Below are 23784 nucleotides of genomic sequence, written 5' to 3' on the forward strand. Positions count from 1 at the left end.
ACAAGTCCTCAAAGAATAGACGACATATTTTTTTAAACTATCATTTAAAAAACATTCTTCAGGGCTGGCCCCGTGGCTTAGCAGTTAAGTGCGTGCGCTCCGTTACTGGCGGCCCGGGTTTGGATCCCGGGCGCGCACCGACACACCGCTTCTCCGGCCATGCTGAGGCCGAGTCCCACATACAGCAACTAGAAGGAGGTACAGCTATGACATACAACTATCTACTGGGGCTTTGGGGGGTAAAAAAAAAAAAAAAGAAGGAGGAGTGGCAATAGGTGTTAGCTCAGAGCCGGTCTTCCTCAGGAAAAAGAGGAGGATTAGCACGGATGTTAGCTCAGGGCTGATCTTCCTCACCAAAAAAAAATAAAAAACATTCTTCACTTTCATCAAAATATATTATAGTAAATAATAATTTAAGTTACTCCACTCAAGAGTTCAGTATTCCCTCCATTCCTTTAGTAGCTGGAACATTATCTTTGCTTTTCTACTGTTAGGTTAGAATCAAAAGATTTCAGTGATAGAAGGGCTTTGAGAAGAATATCTAGCCCAACACTCGCACTTAAACAGATCCACAGCAAGGAAGCAATTTTTATAACAACAAAGCTAGTTAGTGACTTTCTAAAGATGGTGCTATTCACACTGCAAACTCAAACAAATTTTAAATAGAAAATTACCGTCTAGGAATATATCAAGTTTCCCCCATTTTTCCCAAAGCAAGATTTCTTCTTCTTATCAATAAAAAGACATTTCCTAAAATCCTGGAAAGTTACTTGTATAACATAAAAAACTATTTTTCATGATTTGCTCAGTCAAGGCCAAATCCCTACAATTTTTAAAATTAGTTACTAGCACACAAGCATACAAACCAAAATGGCTTTCTGACAAAACTATACACATCTATTAAAGGTCATTTGATCTGCTATTTCTAATACTATTCTAAAATTACAATTTTTAAAATCTAATAAGATAGCTATAATCAGTATGATGCCTCCAAATAGCTATAATGCAAAATACTCATCTCAGAAAAAGATTTCAGAAAGAATTGTTTGTTTTAGAGCCATAAAGAGAATATATAGTTAACCAGAATTTTCAAACAAGAAATAATACTAGTGGGGTAAACTATCTAATCATCAAATATTTTAGTTAATACAAGATTATGACATCACCATTTTTAGTTTACATTATAACGGAAATGAGATCAAGCTAATACTAACTGTCACACAATGGCTGACAGAGCCATAGGATCCTTCAAAAGATTTCTAGTACCAGTATTCCCCCAACAGTAAAAAATGAAACTCTAGTGCAGATTGCAATATATTTTGAAAGTAGGGGGAGAGGATTATATGGAAGCAAAGCAGGGGTAAGGAGAGAATAGTTACAAAGTTTACTTACTTTTACAGCCCATGGGAGCTCAGCTGCAGAGGTTCCACTGACTAGCAAAGGACTACTGGTATCATGCTAAAAAGGAAAATACAGTATATGAAGGTTTGAAATCCTCACATCAATAAACAATGGAGAAAAAGTGGTCTTTGGATTTAAATACATTCATACAAAATGTTGGATCTCAATGCACAGGACATACTATTTTACATTATCTCTATTAGACTTTCATCTAAGTACAAATGAAAAAAAATTGAGTTAGCTGCATAAATGATTGTGGAACACAAACTAAAACATATAAGTATTATAGAAGAAACCCTATTACAACTGAAATCAAGATAAAGATATCTGAATGTAACAAAAATATTTATGGCCCTGTTAACTGATGAATTTTTCCCAACACTATTTAAGGAAAACAAACTGGGACAACAATCCAACTCAAGATTTTTAAGTACATGAACTTACTAACAGCATGCCCAACTTATTATTTTTATCTGCTTATAGACACAGATGAATATATTTGAAAAATTTTTATAGTAACATCTTTAGGCAACAAATCCCTAAATTAACCTCTGATTCCATGCCTAAACTTTGAAGTGCAGAAATTCTCAAAACTGAAGGTAAATTCATAATACTCAGACCAAATACTTTTAAAATACTGAATTTAAAAACAAGCAAGAAGAGGGGCCGGCCCGGTGACACAAGCAGTTAAGTGCGCGCGCTCCGCTGCGGCGGCCTGGGGTTTGCCAGTTTGGATCCCGGGCACGCACCAACGCACCGCTTGTCAAGCCATGCTGTGGCGGCGTCCCATATAAAGCAGAGGAAGATAGGCATGGATGTTAGCGCAGGGCCAGTCTTCCTCAGCAAAAAGAGGAGGATTGGCAGATGTTAGCTCAGGACTGATCTTCCTCACAAAAAAAATAAATAAATAAAAACAAGCAAGAAGAGCCATGAAACTTCTGAAAAACGGGGTAAGGGTGGGGAGGACTAGCCCTGACAGATACAAAAATAAATTACCAACTATGATAATTAAAACAATGTGAGATCAGCATATGGATAAACAGATCAGTGGGTAAGAACAGAAAAACCCAGAAAGAAACCAAAATACACATGAGCATTTAGCACATGATTGAGGTGGCATTTCAAATCAGTAAGGAAAAGATTGATTATTCAACAAACTGTATTAGGTCTCTAAAGTAGCCATCTTCAAAAAAGCATAAATTTGAATCCATACTCCTATCTTATATCAGGACAAACAAAAATGTGAAAAAAGAAACCACAAAAACAATTTAAATCCTAATAATTCATTTACATAGAAAACAATGACTTCTTTATGGAAAAAAAACCATCACAAAGTCAAAAGAAAAAGGACAAACTGGGAAAAAATATTTGCAACTCATATAGACAAAGAGCTGTTTTCCTAATATATGCAGAGCCTCTGGAATTCAATAAGAAAAAGATCAACAACCCTACAAAAATAGGCAAAGGCTATAAATAGACATTTCACATGAAGGCAATGTAAATGGCTCATAAGTGTGAGAAAAACTACTCAACCTCATTCTACAAAACCAAAAGGACAAATTAAAACCACACTTATGTTCCATTTGTCACCTATCAAATTGACAAGGATCCAAAAGTTTGACAGCAGTATGTTAGCAAAAGTACACTCAATCAATTGCTGGTGGGAGTGCAAACTACCACAACCACTATGGAAGGCAGCTGATATTATATGTGAAAATTACAAATGCACAAACTTTTGAAACAGCAATTCCACTTCTGAGAATTTACACATATATACTTCTGCACTTGCAAAATGATATATATTCGAGGTTATTATTCATTGCAGCATTTTTTATTATAAAAGATCAGAGACAAGCTAAAAGCCTATCAATAGGAAGTTAAATAAATTATGGTAAATAGAAGCAAGGAAATACTATGCAGCTATAAAAAAGAATGAGAAAGCTTCTGTGTACTGATATGTAAAGATCTCTAAAACATATTAAGTTATTAAAAAAGGTATAGAATTGTGTATATAGTATGCTACAATTAACAGAAAATGAGGAAATAAGTATTTATATTTCTTTATATACACATATAATAACTCTGGAAGGATACACAAGAAACTAATAACAGCAGTAACCATTAAAAAAGAAATTAAGGTAGCTGAGTGATAGCGGTTAGAGAGAAAATTTTTTAATATAGTTACGTTAATTTTCAAATTATGTGGTATTTTTTTTTAACTAAATAAAATTTAAATTGAAAAGCATTTCTTACAAATCTTGGTGGAGGAACAGCCAGGTTCAAGCTACTCAGTGAAACCTCCAATCCATTCTGGGCACATGCCACAAGACGCAAAGCAACAAAGAATTCCTGAGAAAGAAAAGTATGAATGTTAAGAGCATTATCTATCTATCTATCCATTCACCCATCTATCCCTCTATCTACACACATACTTATAACCTGAAAATACAAAACAATTCACAATTACTCCAAGGTTTTTATGTAGCAGCAAATATAACAGTATATTTGCTCGAAAAATACTTGCTTTAAAATTGAGAAGAGATTCATGTACAAAGATGTTCCTAACATATTAAATAGAAAAAAAGTGTTAATATACATGGGAAAATACACAAATTGTGATACATATAGTGGAAATCATACAAAATTAACAATCATGCTTCAAAGAACATTTAATGATGTTAAGAAATGCCTTTTATCATTTAAGTGAGAAAGAATCTGAAAAAAAGCCCAGAAGAAAATAATACCTAAATGTTATCAAAAGTCATCTGTGGATTTAAGATTATAAATTTTGAAACTGGATCAATCCTTCAAGTGGCTCAATTATTGCTATTCCAGAAAAGCTGCAGAGAATAACTGCGTGGCATCTAAAACAATAATATAACTGCTTGACTTCAAAATACTTGTAAACCTCTCCCAAAGGTCCTTGGATTTTTGGCATTTGAAGTCTGAGTTAAAATTTAATAAGTAAATGCAAAGATGCTGAAGCAACTGGTTTTCAGCTGTTTTAGTTAAAATTAGGTCTGGAAATAGACATAAAAAAATCTTCACTCCAGTTATAATTACTTGTAACTTGTCAATATCCTTGTACAACTGCTGATGCAATCAATCCTTCACTACTTTTCTCAAACCTCCTACGCTCACATATACCCTTCTCACCCAATTCCTAACATATTCTTAGAACCTTGCTTTGTCCCCACTCATAAATTCCTTGAGAAAATGCTATTTCAAGATCTCTCCTTCTCTTTTCATTCACTGCACAAGCTTCTATGCAAGTTGACTTCAACTCCCACCATTAGAGAAACTACCACCTATGTCACAAATAACCTCCTAGCTACCAAATAGAATAGACTCTTTAAAAAAATAAAAAAGAAGCCTCATCCTACTTGTTTTCTTTGGCAGCCTGGACAGTATGATCCTCCCTGAAGCTCTCCTCCGCCAACATAGCTTCATAAAGCTCTCCTCTGACCTTTTAAGTCTCTTCTGTTTAAGTCAATGCCTCCCCCAACCTTTAAATGCTGGTATTCTAAGTATTCCAACATTAATCCTCTTTTCCTTCCCATTCTACATGTGATTCAATTACTCTTAGGTAATCAGGTCCACTTCCATAGTATAGATTGGATCTGAAGTGAAATAGTCCTGCATTAAATTCTAGTTCTGCTCCTTAGAAGTTGTGAGGCCATGGGCAAGTTAAATAAAACTCTTCTAGGGGCCGGCCCCGTGGCTTAGTGGTTGGGTGCGCATGCTCCGCTACTGGCGGCCTGGGTTCGGATCCCAGGTGTGCACCAACGCACCGCTTCTCCAGCCATCCTGAGGCCGCGTCCCACATACAGCAACTAGAAGGATGTGAAACTATGACATACAACTATCTACCAGGTCTTTGGGGAAAAGAAATGAGGAGGATTGGCAATAGATGTTAGCTCAGAGCTGGTCTTCCTCAGCAAAAAGAGGAGGATTAGCACGGATGTTAGCTCAGGGCTGATCTTCCTCACAAAAAAAAAAAAAGAAAAAAAAAAAACTCTTCTATAAGAGGAGGGCTAATATCTAGCTTGCAAGGTATTATGAGGAACAAAACAAAAACCATACTACGGGAAAAAAGCACCTTCCGTCATTTTTGACACATAGAAACTCAGTAAGCATTGGGGGGTTTTTCTTTCACATGTTAATTCGAAAATCTATTCCTCCAACGCAAACATCAAAGCTTAACTGCAGACCCATAAGTCCAGTCACCTGGATGTAACAAAAGACCACTCCAAGTCAACACCCAAAGTCCAGGAATATCAGTGAAGAATTTATTACACTGTAAACTCACAAAGATAGGGACCACATCTGTCATCTTCACCTCCGTATTCCCAAAGCCTGGTTCAAAACAGGTACTCAACAAAAACTTGCTGACTCAGTGCAGAGCACCCTAGGAGCCCACATGAATTTAGTTTTCCTATGTCTCCAATGTACCAAACTGGCCCTCCTGCCCAGGGGGCAGGGGGAACTACAATCTAGCCCTGGAATCTTAATTAAGAGACTGAGTACTCTGGCCTTCTCGACTAATATTTTCCATCCCTTTTCTGAGTTTCATCCTGCTTTAGCTATCCCTAAGGGGGAAATTAGCCTTGAGTAGCAATGCTCAGCCAATGTATTAGCATGTAGCAAGCTTTGAATCCAATACTGCAGAACTCTGAAATCCATCCCCAACAAGCAAAACTTCAAAGTACACTGATGGTGTCCAATACCTATAACCACTTTCATGTATTTCTAGTCTAGGGCTTACCTCTGACATATAAACCAAAAAATGGTTTACAGGCCAGAAGTAAGCCCTAGACCAGAATACTCAAGATTTGATTAGCCAAGAGCTTCCTTTCAAATGTATAAAGCAATACCATCTTCACATTTAACTAATAATATCCACTTTTATTTATAACCCTGTACACATACAAAATTTATTAAAATACAAAGAGCGAAGTCTCTCGGAATGACTGAGAAAAATAAATTCCATGTTATTGTTTGAATGTGTCCCCCCAAAACTCATATATTGAAATTCTATCCCCCAAAGATAACGGTATTAAGAGGTAGGGCCTTTGGGAAGTGCTTAAGCCATCCCCTCACGAATGGGATGACAGTCATGCACCCCTTAACCACAAAGGATAAGGGATACATTCTGAGAAACGTGTCGTCAGACAAACATCACAGAGTGTACTTACACAAACCTAGATGGTATTAGCCTACTACACACTTAGGCTATATGGTACTAATCTTATGGAACCACCATCATATATGTGTTCCGTCGTTGATCGAAAGGTCATTATGCGGTGCATGACTGTAGTGCCTTATAAACAGAGGGTCCAGAGAGATCCCTAGCCCCTTCTACCATGTGAGGATGCAACGAGAAGCCTGCAACCTGGAAGAGAGTCCTCACCAGACCACGTTAGCACTCTCATCTCAGACTTCAAGCCTCCAGAACTGTCAGCAATAAATTTCTGCTATTTATAAGCCACCCAGTCTGTGATGTTTTGTTATAGCAGCCCAAACAGACTAAGACACTCCAGAAGAATAATGTCACCAAACTAACACTAATCTTTGGGAATTAGTTACTTTAATGTCTACTGGTTGGAAATATTTTCATTGTTATGACACTTAACCTTGCAAAACCCGACTGGTGGAAAAAACCAATTCTTAGTTTAAAAATACAAAAAACTGCTATCTTTTATTCTGAATCACTCAAAAATATTTTCAAATCAATTCTCTGAATCTTACTTGTTTGTTCAGGATACCTTTGCCATCTGTGTCAGCTAAATCCCAAATCTGAAATTTAGAAAAAAAAAGTATCAATCTATATTTTAAACAAAAATTATCATAAAGATAAATTAAATCCCTGCAATTTACAACTTCATGCTCTTTGGTACTCAGATTTAAGAATCACAGAATTAAAAGTAGAAAGAAACCTTAAAGATAATTTAGTGCAATCATTCACAAAGATACTAAGGCCCAATGAGGTTAAGTGACTTACTCAAGAACATTCAAGGCATCAGGGAAAGAAGTGAAACCCAGGTTCTAACTTCCAGTCCAATGCCATTTTCATTAACCCAAGCTCTAACTCCAAGTCCAATGCTCTTTCTACTAGAACATACTACCTTGAATTTAGACCCTTATAAGATGATATTCTTTCTTAGGGGCAAGTTGAAATAGTTATTGTTGTGAATAATTTGTTATTTATAATATTTGTGAATATGTTTGTTTGTGAATAATTAAATTATTAATAATGATTATTTTTCAGGATTTTGAATACATAGCAATATCATCTATAAGGATTCGAAAGGAGATCAAGCCAGGAGAGGGACTTTCCACCTCTTTGTGCTCTTTCCTAAGCCTCTCATCCCCCACTCTATTCACCACGTATTAAACACAAGTTAGAGACAGTTATAATAGAGGAAGTAGGGATACAGCCAACTCTGAGTGAGTGGCAAGGGTCCCTGTCTGCACTATTTCTCCCCACAATAGCCAAATGTACTATTACTTACTCATTTCATCCTACTAAAAAGTAATTTGTTTAATAAAAATCTAAAAAACACCTTACTTTTACTTTTCAAGGGGGTAAATCACTATACCACAAATTCCTTCCACCTCATTACTATAACTGCTTCTATGACTTAGTTCTAACTTCTAAGTTTCTTGACAGCATATTTCTGAATTTGCATCCAATTCACCTACATTACTAAATACTCATTATAATCTAGTTATAGTGAACAAATACTACCTTTCCAAGTATCAGGTCTGGAAGCCCTGACTTTTTCAGGAAAGCAGCAGCATCAGAAGCTAATACCCTTCCAGTATTACCGGTATCAACCTGAAAAGATACAAACTGGTATCAACCTGAAAAGATACAAACCGTAAGTTGACAACAAAGACAAAATTATCACTTACCTGCCTTCCTCCCTGTGATTTGGGAACTGGCTTTTTCAAAAACGGAACAAGAATCCTTTGACTAACAAAAGGTCAAGGAATATGTGCAAAGCCCACATGAGTATAGAGTACCATCTAGACAGCACGGGCAATCTACAAAGTGTTTTGACCGCGCCCATTAGACAAATGAGAAAACTGAAGCTCAGAGGGAAGTAGAGCAAATCAGTAGAGTCATAACATTAACACATATCTGACTCCAAGTCTTCTACAGTTGCCATTTAAATTCCAATAAACACAAATGGCAATAGGAGGAAAAGGGCATTTCCTGGAGAGGTCTTTTCACAAATGGGAATAGCTACATGTGTTATCTGATTTTTCAAACATCCTAAAATCATTAACTTCTGCTTTTATACTTACTCTTAGAAACTGCAACACTTTAAAAAAAAAATCAAAGTAATATCAGCTCTAAAACCAGCAATGATGCCATAATACACTTAAAAAGACATTTTTAAAACTGTTAGATTCCTAAAGCACTTTAAGGGACACATCATTTTAACTGATGGGGACTTTCCTTTAAGACAGAATGAGGTCACCAAGAACAGAAAAACAGTTCAAAAAAATAATCACTCTCACTTCTGTCAAGATTTCTTAAAGTTCTATTTTGTAAAAACGAAAAGTAAATTTTAAAAAGTCACAGGCAATGTAACATGATACTAAGTTATCTGCGAGCTAGATGTCTTTCCGGTTTAGTTAGAAGATTAGTTTGCTTGTAAACATATACAAAGCATTCCAGACAGGCGAACCCTAGCAAAGGAGCAAAAGAAAAATCCCTTCTTTCAAGTGCTAGAACATGGGTTAAATCAGGCACTCAGCCAAAAAGAAAGAATTGCCCAATGCAAATTTGGGGTAACAAGGAAATACAAAAAGGGTTGGAAAACCTGCCTCTAGAATTCTCCAGAACTCCTCTTCTTTGCCTACTTCCTGACGGGGGGCAGGGGGGACCTACCCCCAGCATAGCCTAAATATAGAGGCACTCAGGGAAAACAGTGATCAAACTCTTACGAAATACTTATGTACTATAATCCAATAAAGAATTTTACTATCTTCCATTCTTTTGGTTCCTATAATAAATTAAACACAGCCATTTAGTCTTTGTCATCTACAGGCAGTTTCTGTTTACTCTGATGCTTCTCTAAAGGCTCTGCCATAAGCTACCAGCTAGAATCATGTCTTCAACAAAGACAGACAGTCTCAAAGCCTCACGCACGTACTCTGAATTAACAACACTTGAAAATACAGACTTTTGGGTAAAGACTTCTGAGCTGACATCACTTAACTTCAACACTGTACTGGTGGAGTAAGTCAGAATTTGTAGAACTCTTTGCAGTCTGGAAGTAGATATATTTGATGAAAGCAAACTCCTGACCCAAGGTGCAGGGGACCAAGAATTAACTACACAGGAGTGAATGAACTGTTGAGGAAAATTTAATTATGGTTATTTACTTGGAATATTGTTGGTATTATTTTTATTATTTATTCTATTTTCTGTTTATTTATTTATTTATATTTTTGTGAGGAAGATCAGCCCTGAGCTAATATTTGCCAATCCTCCTTTTTTTTTTTTTTTTTTTGCTGAGGAAGACTGGCCCTGGGCTAACATCCGTGCCCATCTTCCTCCACTTTATATGGGACGCTGTTGCAGCATGGCTTGCCAAGCAGTGCGTTGGTGCACGCCTGGGATCCGAACCGGCGAACCCCAGGCCGCTGCAGCGGAGCGCGTGCACTTAACCACTTGCGCCACCAAGCCGGCCCCGTTAATATTCTATCTTCTAACGGACATGTGGAAAAGCCCTTTCTTTTTCTTACACACTCTCTTACCCTCAATTTAGTAAGCTCTGCTTTTGTAAACTGAAAGAAATAGTTTTCAATGGTATCTGATTCTCACTGACCTTTCAGAATTCAAAAAAATACCCCTTTAACTGAATGTCCTTATTTTTTATGATAATATAATTATTACATAGGTTAAATAATAATTTGTTCTTCTTTTTATCAGGATATAATTGAGTAAATTGACTTTGCAAAACAAGGCCATATTTGAGAATGATTTTCTTTTATTCAGATAGAACAAGCCACTATCAAGGAACAAGGATTGACTTTATGTGGAGCCAATGTCTACAAACCCCTCTCAAGAAAACTGGCCCGCAACCTGGTTTATAAGGTCCCAGTCTCTCAGGTAGTAAAGCAAGGTCACATAGCAGGCCAGGAACCTAAGCAGAAATGGGAAACCTCAAGATGAGATAAATTCACTCATATTTATATGTACTGCAGGTGAAACAGGGGGGAGGGAATTTGTAAGGTTTGAATCCTAGCCTCAAGATAGAGGAACAAATAACAGAGGCTTTAAAAAGTACAATCTGAGATTCTTTAGAAATTTCAGGCAGAAATTAATTCTTTGGCGATCGAAGTTTTTAAAAAGTGAGTGTGGCTCTAGATTTGCAAGTTACACTCAAGACCTATAATGGTTCATTAACATTTGCTGCAACTAAGTAGACAGCCAAGCCAAATATAAAGAGACTAGCCTTTTCTGTCATCATGATCAGAAAGTGAGGAAGAGATTGTTAGGAAAAATGATCCAATATTTGGAAACAGGCAAATGAGACTGTCTATACCCTTAGATTATCTGATCTATGGTATGCACCCTTAACTGACTTTCTACCGACTAGGTTATTTTACATTCTGTAGGGCAGGAGGTTAAATAATAGAAAACGGATAGCAATGCAATGATTCCTGTTTATACCAATGAATTTTGTCTGGTGCCAAATATAAATCTCTATAACTCATATTCTCATTTTTACATCTTACTGGTTCTCCCAATAATTAATGAGTTGAATAAAATATCCTCGACACATGTTCATTTTATATTTGTATGAGAGTCATGGTTTTAATTTTGTGAAAATTAAACTTTAATAAGTCTTAAAAACAATATGAAAGTCATTTCTATTTGGCTTATAAATTAATTTGGATATTTATATCTGGATGAACATATCTAATGTTATATGGATTTTTAAGATAGATATTTAAGGGCCAGCCCAGTGGCACAGCGGTTAAGTTCACGCATTCTGCTTTGGCAGCCCGGGGTTCACAGGGTTCAGATCCTGGGCGCGGACCTACTCACCACTCATCAAGCCGTGCTGAGGTGATGTCCCCTATAGAAAAGCTACAACTCTATAATTATGATACACAACTAGGTACTGGGGCTTTGGGAAGCCAAAAGAGGAAGACTGGCAACAGTTGTTAGCTCAGGGCCAATCTTCCTCAAAAAAAAAAGAAAAAAGATAGATATTTAAGACAATTAAATGTTTGGGCTTAATCATCTTTCTGAGAGCTTGTCAAAAGCATTAAGTACTCAAAGCAGGAGGCTAAAGCACAAGAAACTGAAAACAAGACATGTCAAATTTATCTACCTGGCTAGTAATCTGCATGTATACAATCAAGAGTTGAAAGCATTTTTTAGGGCCGGCCCCGTGGCTTAGCGGTTAAGTGCGCGCGCTCTGCTGCTGGCGGCCCGGGGTTCGGATCCCAGGCACACACCGATGCACCACTTCTCTGGCCATGCTGAGGCCACGTCCCACATACAGCAACTAGAAGGATGTGCAGCTATGACATACAACTATCTACTGGGGCTTTGGGAGAAAATAAATAAAATTAAAGAAAGTATTTTTTATGTTCAATCTAAGAAGACAAAGAAACAAAAATCTTACCTGTCTATAGTATTTTTCATATACAGGATTCCCACTTGATAACTAAAACAAATAAATAATTAGAAATTAAACGCTATTCAATAACTTCTTTAATATATTTGCATTCATTCAACAGATATCTGAGCAACAACGATGAATAAGATTAAAATATCCTTGATTTCAAAGTTTGGTTTTGTTTCTTTTGCGGCAGAAGGGGGAGTGAATGAAGGCAACTACATAGATGACTGAGAATAAGGTAGATAAGAAATAAAACAAGAATCTTAAAATTATTTTTGACATCAGAACTCTTTTCCTCATGTAAAATTTAACTCAGAAACCCAAAACACAAATTAGGGGTGAAATGCTTTGGTTAAAGACAGTTGAAAGGCCCAAATCCTTAAGCATTCATCCTTCACCGAAGTGCCCAAGGTACCTACGAATACAACTCAAAAACCACTTCAATAAAATAATCAAATGGGGGGCCTGCCCGGTGGCGTAGCGGTTAAGTTCCCGTGCTCCGCTTTGGCGGCCTGGGGTTCGCAGGCTCGGATCCCAGTTGCAAACCTACGCACCACTTATCAAGCCATGCCGTGGCAGCGTCCCATATAAAGCAGAGGAAGATGGGCACAGATGTTAGCCCAGGGCCAATCTTCCTCAGCAAAAAAAGAAAAGGACTGGTAACAGATTAGCTCAGGGCTAATCTTCCTTGGAAGAACAAAAAAAAAAAAGAATACACAAACTGATGTACAGAATGATGATACTGATATCATCAGATCTGAAATGCTTCTAGGCAAGGAGTGCCATTCAACTCACACCACAGTTCAAAAGGCTCCTTGGGGTCAGCTGATGAACAGATTGATTCTCTCATCTGAAAGGCAGTTGAAGAGTATCAATGTTTGAAGGCTCAGTTTTGCCTATATATGAATGTGTACGAGTGTTATGGAACCAGGAAGGGAATCCAGGAAGGCTTCATGGGGATGACAACAGTACAAGAATTTGAAGTATGAGGGGAAGGAGAGACGGTGAGTCTATATAGAGGTACCAGCATGTGCAAATGCATGCAATCAACAGAAAGCTCGGTTATGTTTGAAAAGAATAGCAAGGAGTCTGAATGGTGACAGGGATTGGAGATAAGATTGTGAAGTTTTGTAGAAGACAACTTACGAAGGGCTTCACCTGCCATTGTAAAAGTAAAGAAAATGAAGATAAAAAAGAGGACAAATTCAAGAGTTATTAACTTAGAGTATTAATTCTAGGTGATTATTTATATATAAAGAGGGAAAGTAGGATGAAATGTAGAGGGCTACTTAGGAAATAGTTTTAATGGCCCAGTAGACAATCTGAACAGAGGCAATGGCAGAAAAGAAGGGTATGATTTGAAGAAAAGTTTATAAGATAGATTTGACAGGATTTATTAAGTAGATGAAGGGACAAGGGAGTCTTGATTAGAAATACAAAGATAAACAGGGAAAAAATCTTCAAGCATCAAGGTTGAGCCTATAGTCTTAATGGGTACAAAACTGGATTAAGAAAGAAACATTCATTCAGTGCCTACTTTGAGAACACATTTTGCTAAGGGCTTTATAAATACTACCACACTTAATCCTTGTGAGCCACATATTATCATCCTAGTTTGCAAATGAGGAAACCTAGTGTGAGGGTTAATTTTATGTGTGAATTTGGCTAGTCTATGGTACCCAGTTGTTTTGTCAAACACGGGTCCAGATGTTACTGTAAAGTTATTTTTTTAGACATGATTAACATTTAAATCAGTAAACTTTGAGTAAAGCAGATTATCTTCCATAATGTGGGTGAGCCTCATCCAATCAGTTAAGGCCATGAGAGAAAAGACTGAGATCCCCTGAGGAAGAAGGGATTCTGCCTCCAGAATGCCTTCAGACTCAGCTCTTCCGCGGGTCCCCAGCCTGCTGGCCTGCCCTGCAGATTTAGGACTTGCCAGCCTCCAGAACTGCATGAGCCGATTTCTTAAAATCAATCAATCAATAGGAGTGTGTGTGTGTGTGTGTGTGTATCCTATTGGCTCTGTTTCTCTGGAGAAACCTATTACACCTAGTTTCAGAGAGGTCACTTGTCCAAGCTTTTAAATGGCAGAGCCTGGACCTAAACACAGGTCTGTCCCACTCCAAGCTCCATGCATCTTTCACAATACCATGCTGATTCCATATGCCCTAGTTTGTTCAGGACAGTCTCGATTTACAACCTGTTGTCCCCATATCCCATCCAGTTTACCATTTACCTCAGGTTTCTCATTTTCTTAAATGAACTATTATTATTAATCACTACATTAAAATACACCAAAATGGATTTAGTACACCTCTACTGTATACATCTAGCTTCTGTCCAAGGTATCAGATAGTAGCGTGTAAGTGATTTAACCACTTGAACGAGTGATGAAATCTGAAAGAAGACTGTGATAATTCCATCTTTTTTTTCCTGATTTTTTATAGATACAACATAACTAACACCTTCTTTTCAAGGACAGCATGAAGAAGATTCATTGAAAAGTATCCTCAGACAAAAACAACCATGGACAGCTACCTCCTTATAGCCTTGCAAGGTAGTGAAAAAAGTATTGGCACTGGCGCTCCTGCTGGCTATTTGATGTGCCAGTCAGTACAGTGACATGTGCAACGATCTACAAGATGCACCAGGCCACCAGCTGGCTAAGTTAGTAGGAAATTACAGGTTAGGTACAAATGAAGTACGTGCAAGGAGTCAATAGTCTGAAAACTCTTGAGGTGGCTTCGTCATTTATTATATGGTATAAATCTACAACTGCTTATTTATTTTGTTGTTTGGCAATCATTTTTTATTATCCAATAAGCCCTTTCAGGAGCAATGAGCTAAAAAGAAGAGACTGAATGTTTAATGCAAAATTAAGTACTAAAGTTCTGTTTCTCCAGAAAACGGATAGACAGAATTTGCATTAAACGTTTGAGGCTATTTCTATTTATTATGGAGCTCTACTGTCATCACTGTTAGTGAGTTAGCTGCAACTTGTAAACATTTATAAATGGGAGAGTGACATCAGCATAATGGCAGAGTGAGCTCTTCCCTTAGTCTCTCCCCCCTAAGTTACAATGAAAAGGACATTCATAAACAAAGAGAGGACATTCACACAACACATCAGACGTCTGAGAGATCCACACAGCCACACATCTGAAGGTAGGGGTGCTGGACCACCCCAGGAGGCAGTGGAAGGACGTAAGCAGATCTCCTCTCCCTCTCAAGTGGCAGCGATCTAGGACGCAGGACCTTGGGCAGTGGCCGGCACGCGATTCTGAGAGGAGAAGGGGAAAAAGGCAGCCCTCTGTGGGAACACTTGCACTCGCAGAGCTGCCTCCCAGTCTATGGGAACACTCCATGCCAAGGTGGCTAAGGAATTGTAGGGGCATCCACACCAAGCTGAGCAGCCCAGGCAGGCAGACAGTGAGCACAGAGCAGGAACAAGCAGGCTCACATCCGCAAAAGAAAGCCCCCCCACCTTGCCTGGCACACCAGCTCAGCCGGTCGGCCAGAGCACGGGATCCCCACCAGAGTGCCTGTGCCTACGTGTGTAAAGCAGCACTGGCCAGCGGGCAAAGGCACATGGTCCCTGTCAGCACAGTTTCCAATGGACAAGCACAAGTGCCAGGGGTCACAGAGGGCTCAGAAAATACAGCTCCTGCCCCCCAGGTGGAATCTGTGCCCAGATACTACCACCATGTGATGGCAAAAGTCCATCCCACCAAATAGGATGAAGAAGTATATTAACACTCCAGACCAGAAGGAAAATGACAAGTACTCAGAAATCAATCCAGAAGTCACAGAAATTTACAATCTAAATGACAGAGAATTCAAAATAGTTACCAGAAAGAAACTCAATGAGTTACAAGAAAACTCAGAAAGACAGTTCAATGATCTCAAGAATAAAATTAATGAACAGAGGGAATTCTTCACAAAAGAGACTGAAACCATACAAAAAAAACAATCAGAAATGTTGGAGTTGAAAAACAATGAATGAGATACAGAAAAATCTAGAGTCCTTAAGTAACAGAACTAAATTATAGAGGACAAAATTAGTAACTTTGAGGAAATACAGAAATGCTGCAGATGGAGGAAGAGAGAGAACTAAGACTAAAAAGAAATGAAGAAATTCTCCAAGAAATATCTGACTCAATTAGGAAATGTAACATAAGGATTATAGGTATTCCAAAGGAAAAAGGGAGGGAGAAAGAAGCAGAGAGCCTGTTCAAAGAAATAATAGCTAAGAACTTCCCAAACCTGGGGAAGGAGCTGGAATTAAATGTAAATGAAGCCAACAGAACTCTTAATTACATCAATGTAAAAAGACCTTCTCCAAGGCATATATTAGTAAAACTGGCAAAAGTCAATGACAAAGAAAAAATATTAAGGGCAGTAAGATAGACGAAAATAAACTTCAAAGGAATCCCTATCAGGCTTTCAGCAGATATCTCAGCAGAAACCTTACAGGCTAGGAGAGAGTAGAATGATATATTCAAAATTCTGAAAGACAAAAACTTTCAGTCAAGAATACTCTATCCAGCAAAACCATCCTTCAGATACAATGGAGAAATAAAAACTTTCCCAGATAAAGAAAACCTGAGGGAGTTCATCACCACAAGACCCTCCCTACAAGAAATGATCAAGAAGGCCCTTATACCTGAAAAAAAAAAAAAAGAAAGGGTTTACCAACGCTTGAGCATGGAGATAAACAGACAAAATCAGAAAATTGCAGCTCTCTATCAGAACAGGTTAGCAAACAATTATAACATAAAAGAAAATGGAAGGAAAGCATCAAAAATAACTATAATCACTTCATTTTAATCACAAACTCACAACACAAAACAGAATAAGTTGTGACAACAATAACTTAGATGGGGAAGAGGAAAGGGATGGAACCTGCTTCGACTAAGGAAATAAGAGGCTATCAGAAAACGGACTATCTAATCTATGAGATCTTTTATACAAACCTCACAGTAATTACTAAACAAAATCAGAACAGAGACACAAATGATAAATAATGAGAAAACTATCATAGAGAAACAGCAAACTGAACTGGCAGTCGGAAATATACAGGACAAGAAACTAGGGAAATTCAGAACAACCAGAAAACAAGCGATAAAATGGCAGTATTAAGCCCTCATATATCAATATAAATGTAAATACATTGAATTCTCCGATCAAAAGACAGAGTGGCTGCATGGATTAAAAAACAAGACCCAACAATATGCTGTCTCCAGGAAACACATCTCATCTCTAAAGACAAACACCGGCTCTGAGTGAAGGGATGGAAGACAATACTCCAAGCTAATGGCAAACTAAAGAAAGCAGGTGTTGCCATACTTATATTAGACAAAGTAGACGTCAAGATAAAACAGGCAATGACAGTGGTTCCACATCTGCAAATCAATCAATGTAATACACTACATTAACAGAATGAGAAATAAAAACCACATGATCATCTAAATAGATGCAGAGAAAGCATTTGACAAGATCCAACATCCATTTATGATAAAAACTCTCAATAAAATGGGTGCAGAACAAAGTACCTTAACATAATAAACACCATATATGACAAACCCACAGCCAATATCATACTCAATGGTGAAAAACCGACAGCCATCCCTCTGAGAACAGGAACAAGACAACGGTGCCCACTCTTGCCACTCTTATTCAACACAGTACTGGAGGTTTTGGCCGGAGCAATTAGGCAAGAAAAAGAAAAGGTATCCAAACTGGAAAGGAAGAAGTGAAACTCTCACTATTTGCAGATGACACGATTCTATATATAGAAAACCCTAAAGAATCCATTGGAAAACTATTAGAAATAATCAAAAACTACAGCAACGTGGCGGGGTGTAAAATCAACTTACAAAAACCAGTTGTGGGGCCAGCCCAGTGGCGCAAGAGGTTAAGTGCGCACGCTCCGCTGCGGCAGCCCGGGTTTCACAGGTTCGGATCCCAGGCGCACACCAACGCACCACTTGGCAAGCCATGCTGTAGCGGTGTCCCATGTAAAGTAGAGGAAGATGGGCGTGGATGTTAGTCCAGGGCCAGTCTTCCTCAGCAAAAAAAAGGAGGAGGATTGGCAAATGTTAGCTCAGGGCCGATCTTCCTCACAAAACAACAACAAAAAAAAAACAACAAAAAAAACCAGTTGCATTCCTATACTCTAATAACGAACTAACAGAAAGAGAACTCAAGAATACAATCCCATTTATAATCGCAACAAAAAGAAAAAATATCTAGGAATAAATTTAACCAAGGAGGTGAAAGACCTATACAATGAAAACTATAAGACATTATTGAAAGAAATCAACGATGACATAAAGAAACAGAATGATATTCCATGCACCTGGATTAGAAGAATAAACATAGTTAAAATGCCCACACTACCTACAGCAATCTACAGATTCGATGCAATCCTAATCAGAATCCCAATGACATTCTTCAGAGACAGTGTAAAGAATCCTAAAATTCACATGGAGCAACAAAAGACCCCGAATAGCAAAACCAATCCTGAGGAAAAAAAACAAGGCTGGAGGCATCACAATCCCTGACTTCAAAATACACTACAAAGCTACAGTAATCAAAACAGCATGATACTGGTACAAAAACACACACACAGATCAATGCAAGAGAATTGAGAGCCCAGATATAAAACCACACATCTATGGACAGTTAATTTTTGACAAAGGAGCCAAGAATATACAATGGACAAAGGAAAGTCTCATCAATAAATGGTGTTGGGAAAACTGGACAGCCACATGCAAAAGAATGAAAGCAGACCATTATCTCACACCATACACAAAAATTAACTCAAAATAGATTAAAGACTTGAAGTAAGACATGAAACCGTAAAACTCCTAGAAGAAAATATAGGCAGTACCGTCTTCGACATTGGTCTTAGAAGCATCTTGTCAAATACCATGTCTACTCAGGCAAGAGAAACAAAAGAAAAAATAAACAAACTGACTTCATCAGACTAAAGAGCTTCTGCAAGGCAAACAAAACCACAAACAAAATGAAAAGACAACCCGCCAACTGGGAGGAAATATTTGCAAATCATTTATCTAACAAGGGGTTCATCTCCAAAATATATAAAGAACTCACACAACTCAAGAACAAAAACACAAAGAACCCAATGAAAAAATGGGCAGAGAATGTGAACAGAAGTTTTTTCAAAAAAGATACACAGATGGCTAATAGGCACATGAAAAGATGTTCAACATTGCTAACCATTAATGCAAATCAAAACTACAATGAGTTATCACCTTACACCCATTAGAATGATTATAATTATCAAGACAAAACATAAATGTTGGAGAGGATGTGGAGAAAAGGGAATCCTCGTGCACTGCCGGTGGCAATGCAAACTGGTGCAGCCACTATGGAAAACAGTATGGAGATTTCTCAAAAAATTAAAAATAGAAATATTACATGACCCAGCTATCCCACTAGTGGGTATTTATCCAAAGAACTTGAAATCAACTATTCAAAGAGACTTATGCACCCCTATGTTCACTGCAGCAGTATTCACAATAGCCAAGGCATGGAAGCAACCCAAGTGCCTGCCCATCGACTGATGAATGGATAAAGATGTGGTATATATATACAATGCACTACTACTCAGCCACAAAAAAAGACAAAATCGTGCCATTTGCAACAACATGGATGGGCCTTGAGGTTATTATGCTAAGCGAAATAAGCCAGACAGAGAAAGACAAACTCCGCATGATTTCACTCATACGTGGAAGATAAACAAACAAATGGACAAAGAGAACAGACTGTGGTTAGCAGAGGGGAAGGGGGCTGAGGGGTGGGCATAAGGCATAAAGGGGCACATACATATGGTGACTGACAAATTATAACGTACATCTGAAATTTCACGTTATAAACTATTATGACCTCAAAAAAAATTTTACAAATGTTTTCACATATCCACAGTTAAAATTTTAAGAATAAAAATGGTACTGAATACAAAGAAATACTTCAACATGGCAGTATGTGTGCTCTACTTGCATCCTGTCATCAGATTTTAAAGTCTGGAATCTCTGAAGTATTGACTTTTTGAATCCAACCTAAGTGTCTCCGTATTGAATCTTTTTGAAACCAAGTCCTCTAAAAATTGGTTGCATATTGGTCAAAATCAGTTGGAAATCTTCAATTAAAGATTAAAGTTCAGGAAGGGCCCAGTGGCGTAGTGGTTAACTTCGCACACTCTGCTTCGGCAGCCCTGGGTTAGCTAGTTCGAATCCCGGGTACGGACCTACGCACCACTCATCAAGCCATGCTGTGGTGGCATCCCACATACAAAATAGAGGAGGATGGGCACAGATGTTAGCTCAAGGCCAATCTTTCTCACCAAAAAAAGAAAAGATTAAAGTTCAATGAATAAAGCTCCAAAGAAACTTCAGCTTTTGAAGCTTTTAGCAAATACCAATTATTTTAAACAAAGTTTGCCAAGACATTGAAGCATATCGCTCAAAAGCAAGGGAAGAACTGAACAAATTAAATGATGAGAGCTCAAATAGTATACAAAATTTGATTTTGAAATTTTATAATTACACTTTGTAATAAATTGTAGGAGTTCCATCAAAAGAGTCTTCCTATTTTTAACTGGATAAATTTATATTCTGTACTGGAAGGAAATGAAAGCCTACAATTTTGCAGCATCTAAATTTAGTGGAAAATGTAAAACAATCATAACATTGACAACTTATATGACAACATTTGCCTTATAAAAAAATTTGTCAAAGAGAGTAACTTTACTAGAGGCAAAAAGACACTGCCTGTGAAAATACTGGAGCTGATAAATTTATAGTTTTCAATACGAAAAAAATTAGAATGAAGAATATTCTCCATCTTGCACCCGGTGGCACAAGTGGTTAAGTGCGTGCGCTCTGCTTCAGCAGCCCAGAGTTCACAGGTTCGGATCCTGGGTGCGCACCGACACACCGCTTGTCAAGCCATGCTGTGGCAGCTTCCCATATAAAGTAGAGGAAGATGGGCACGGTTGTTAGCCCAGGGCCAATCTTCCTCAGCAAAAAGAGGAGGATTGGCAACAGATGTTAGCTAGGGGTTGATCTTCCTCACAAAACAAAAATATAAAAGAATATTCTCCATCTTGCAAAATTTTTCCTGAGCTAACCAGGTACATCACAACATATACAGAGAATATATTAGCAATTAAAAATATTACTGGTTATAGAGAAGAGTCAACTATAAGGATTAACACCCACAAACCATAAAAATGTAACTGAAAAATACTACAGACAATTTTATAAAAAAATTAAAACTAGTTAAACTACATTGGAAAATAATTACATTTTTCAGAAATCCATTAGTGACACAATATGAGAGACAGATATGACTCAAACTGATAAAAAATATGATTACCAAAAATAATTATTCTGCTTATGTTTTTTAATATTCTGATAATCAATGTAAAGACTATCTTGTAACATAGAACAAATGTTTTAGAAAATTTTATTTTTGAAAACAGACTTGGAATAGAATTATTTTACTGATCTACCAATGTAATAAAACCATTTTGATGGCCAAAAAAACACATATTTCAGGGGCCGACCCGGTGGCGCAAGCGGCTAAGTGTGCACGTTCGGCTGCGGCAGCCCGGGGTTCGCCAGTTCGGATCCCGGGTACGCACTGACACACTGCTTGCTGAGCCATGCTGTGGCAGTGTCCCATATAAAGCGGAGGAAGATGGGCACAGATGTTAGCTCAGGGCCAGTCTTCCTCAGAAAAAAGAGGAGGATTGGCATCAGATGTTAGCTCAGGGCTGATCTTCCTCACAAAAAAAAAAATACATATTTCAAAAAACTTATAGAATTTTAAATATTTGTAATGTCCCTTTCATTCTCAAAAACATCCCAGTTTGAATAAACAATTATATCTTCTCCCTACTTACAGAAAAGGGTGTAAATACTTTGCTAGAGAAAGCAAATAAAATACGTCCCCTCAATAATGAAGAGTTAAGTTTTAAAGACAATTCAGTTGAATTTTTAGTACCCAGGAAAAAAAATCATACGTAGTAAAAAATCCTGAGCTCCAAACTGTACCTTATTAATCATCGCACTAGACACATTGGTTACTACATAAACACATTTGAGAAGGCATTAGCTCACTAATGTGATCTAAAGCACACTCTATGCTGATTACTATATACTTATACGATACAGCTAAGTGAGAAAAAGCCATCCAAATTGCCAATTCACTTGTCAAGCAAGATAACCAGAGTGTTTTTGGTGTGTCTCAGTAAAATTGGCTTTTTTTTTTTTACTGAAATATGATCATTTTATTTTTTATTTATTTATTTATTTAATTTATTTATTTTCCCCCCAAAGCCCCAGTAGATAGTTGTATGTCATAGTCGCACATCCTTCTAGTTGCTGTATGTGGGACGCGGCCTCAGCATGGCTGGAGAAGCGGTGCACCAGTGCGCGCCCGGGGTTCCGAACCCGGGCCACTGGCAGCGGAGCGCGCACACTTAACCACTAAGCCAGGGGGCCGGCCCGAAATATGATCATTTTACATTAAAAAAAAAAAATCACACATACACAGCACGTATAAATGAATGCAAAGAGAAAAAAATTGGAAAGGCATAGCTAAATGGGTAACAGTGGCTATCTCTGGATAATGGGACCATAAATGGTTTTTACATTCTTCTTTATACTACTCTGTATTCTCTGAAAACTTTTTTATAATAAGCATGTCCTACTTTTATAATTAGAATAAAACAATAAAGTTATGTTTTGAGGAAAAACATAAAAATCCAAAAACTTTGAAATCAGTATGCAAAATTGCACATGAATTTTTAGCAACTAAATTAGTTTCCAAAAGAAAAGTTTCAACTAAAGTTGTCAAAATCAAAATCTGACCTTTTAAAATTCTAACATTATTATAATTTAAAAGCAATTATGTACTCACTAGCTATATCATAAACTCTAATCAGTTGCCACAAAGTAAAATATTCATAAATATAAGAAGAATTCCTTCTGAACAGTCAACAGCTATTTACTACTACTCTGAAAAAATGTTAAGTGCTTGTAAATAAGAGATGTTAGAAAGCCACCAAAGTTTTGTAACAAAACACTCAGGCTTTGGTATCAGATAGGCCTAGACTCAAAGCCCATTTCACTACTTCTTACGTGTATGATCTTGAGAAACTTATTTCACCTCTTTGAAAAGCCTGTCTCCTTATCTGTCAAGTGCTAATAATATACATTTTTCATGGGTTTTGTAAGAATTCAATTAATTGAAATAGAAAGAGATAGCTAGTTGCTCCCCAATATCCTTTCTTTTCTTCTTTCTTTAGTAATAGTATTCCTAAGCTTTACGTGGACATGTGGACACCTAGCTAAAGCTACATTTCCCAGCCTCTCTTGAAATCCCAGTTCTCCTCAATGAAATCTGAAAGGAAATAATGTGTCCAACTCCCAGGCTGTGCACTCACAGGGAAGGAGAATACCTTCTACCTCCCAGCCCTTCCTCTACCTGGCCAGAACGCAGATATGGTGGCTGAGGAGCTGTCCAGACTGAGAGATGGGAAACATGGTTGAGAATAAAAAAGCAACAAGAGAGAAACGGCCTAGGGCCCTGACACTATCATGAAGCTGCCATATCAGCCCCACACCACTTATCCTACTTGGACGGTTACTTGAGGGAGATAAACTCTCTCTTGTTTAAGCCACCGTGATTTTGGCTT

At 37.6% G+C, this 23784-nt stretch overlaps 1 protein-coding gene across 6 annotated transcripts in view; it reads right to left on the reverse strand.

Moving 5' to 3' along the window:
• Window positions 1-23784, reverse strand: part of EPS15 (epidermal growth factor receptor pathway substrate 15) — a 136660-nt gene that overhangs the window by 87183 nt on the left and 25693 nt on the right. For 5 of the 6 annotated variants that reach the window (XM_058552387.1, XM_058552389.1, XM_058552388.1 and 2 more), the window contains exons 2-6: window positions 12057-12098; window positions 8150-8239; window positions 7150-7197; window positions 3655-3750; window positions 1393-1458 (exon numbers count right to left, since the gene is read on the reverse strand). In XM_058552387.1, coding sequence (XP_058408370.1) covers window positions 1393-1458; window positions 3655-3750; window positions 7150-7197; window positions 8150-8239; window positions 12057-12098 — 342 coding nt within the window. The remainder of the gene's footprint in view (window positions 1-1392; window positions 1459-3654; window positions 3751-7149; window positions 7198-8149; window positions 8240-12056; window positions 12099-23784) is intronic. The other variant, XM_058552390.1, reaches the window with a different exon arrangement.

The sequence above is a fragment of the Diceros bicornis genome, chromosome 13, assembly GCF_020826845.1.
Source record: "Diceros bicornis minor isolate mBicDic1 chromosome 13, mDicBic1.mat.cur, whole genome shotgun sequence".
Taxonomy (NCBI): Eukaryota; Metazoa; Chordata; class Mammalia; order Perissodactyla; family Rhinocerotidae; genus Diceros; species Diceros bicornis.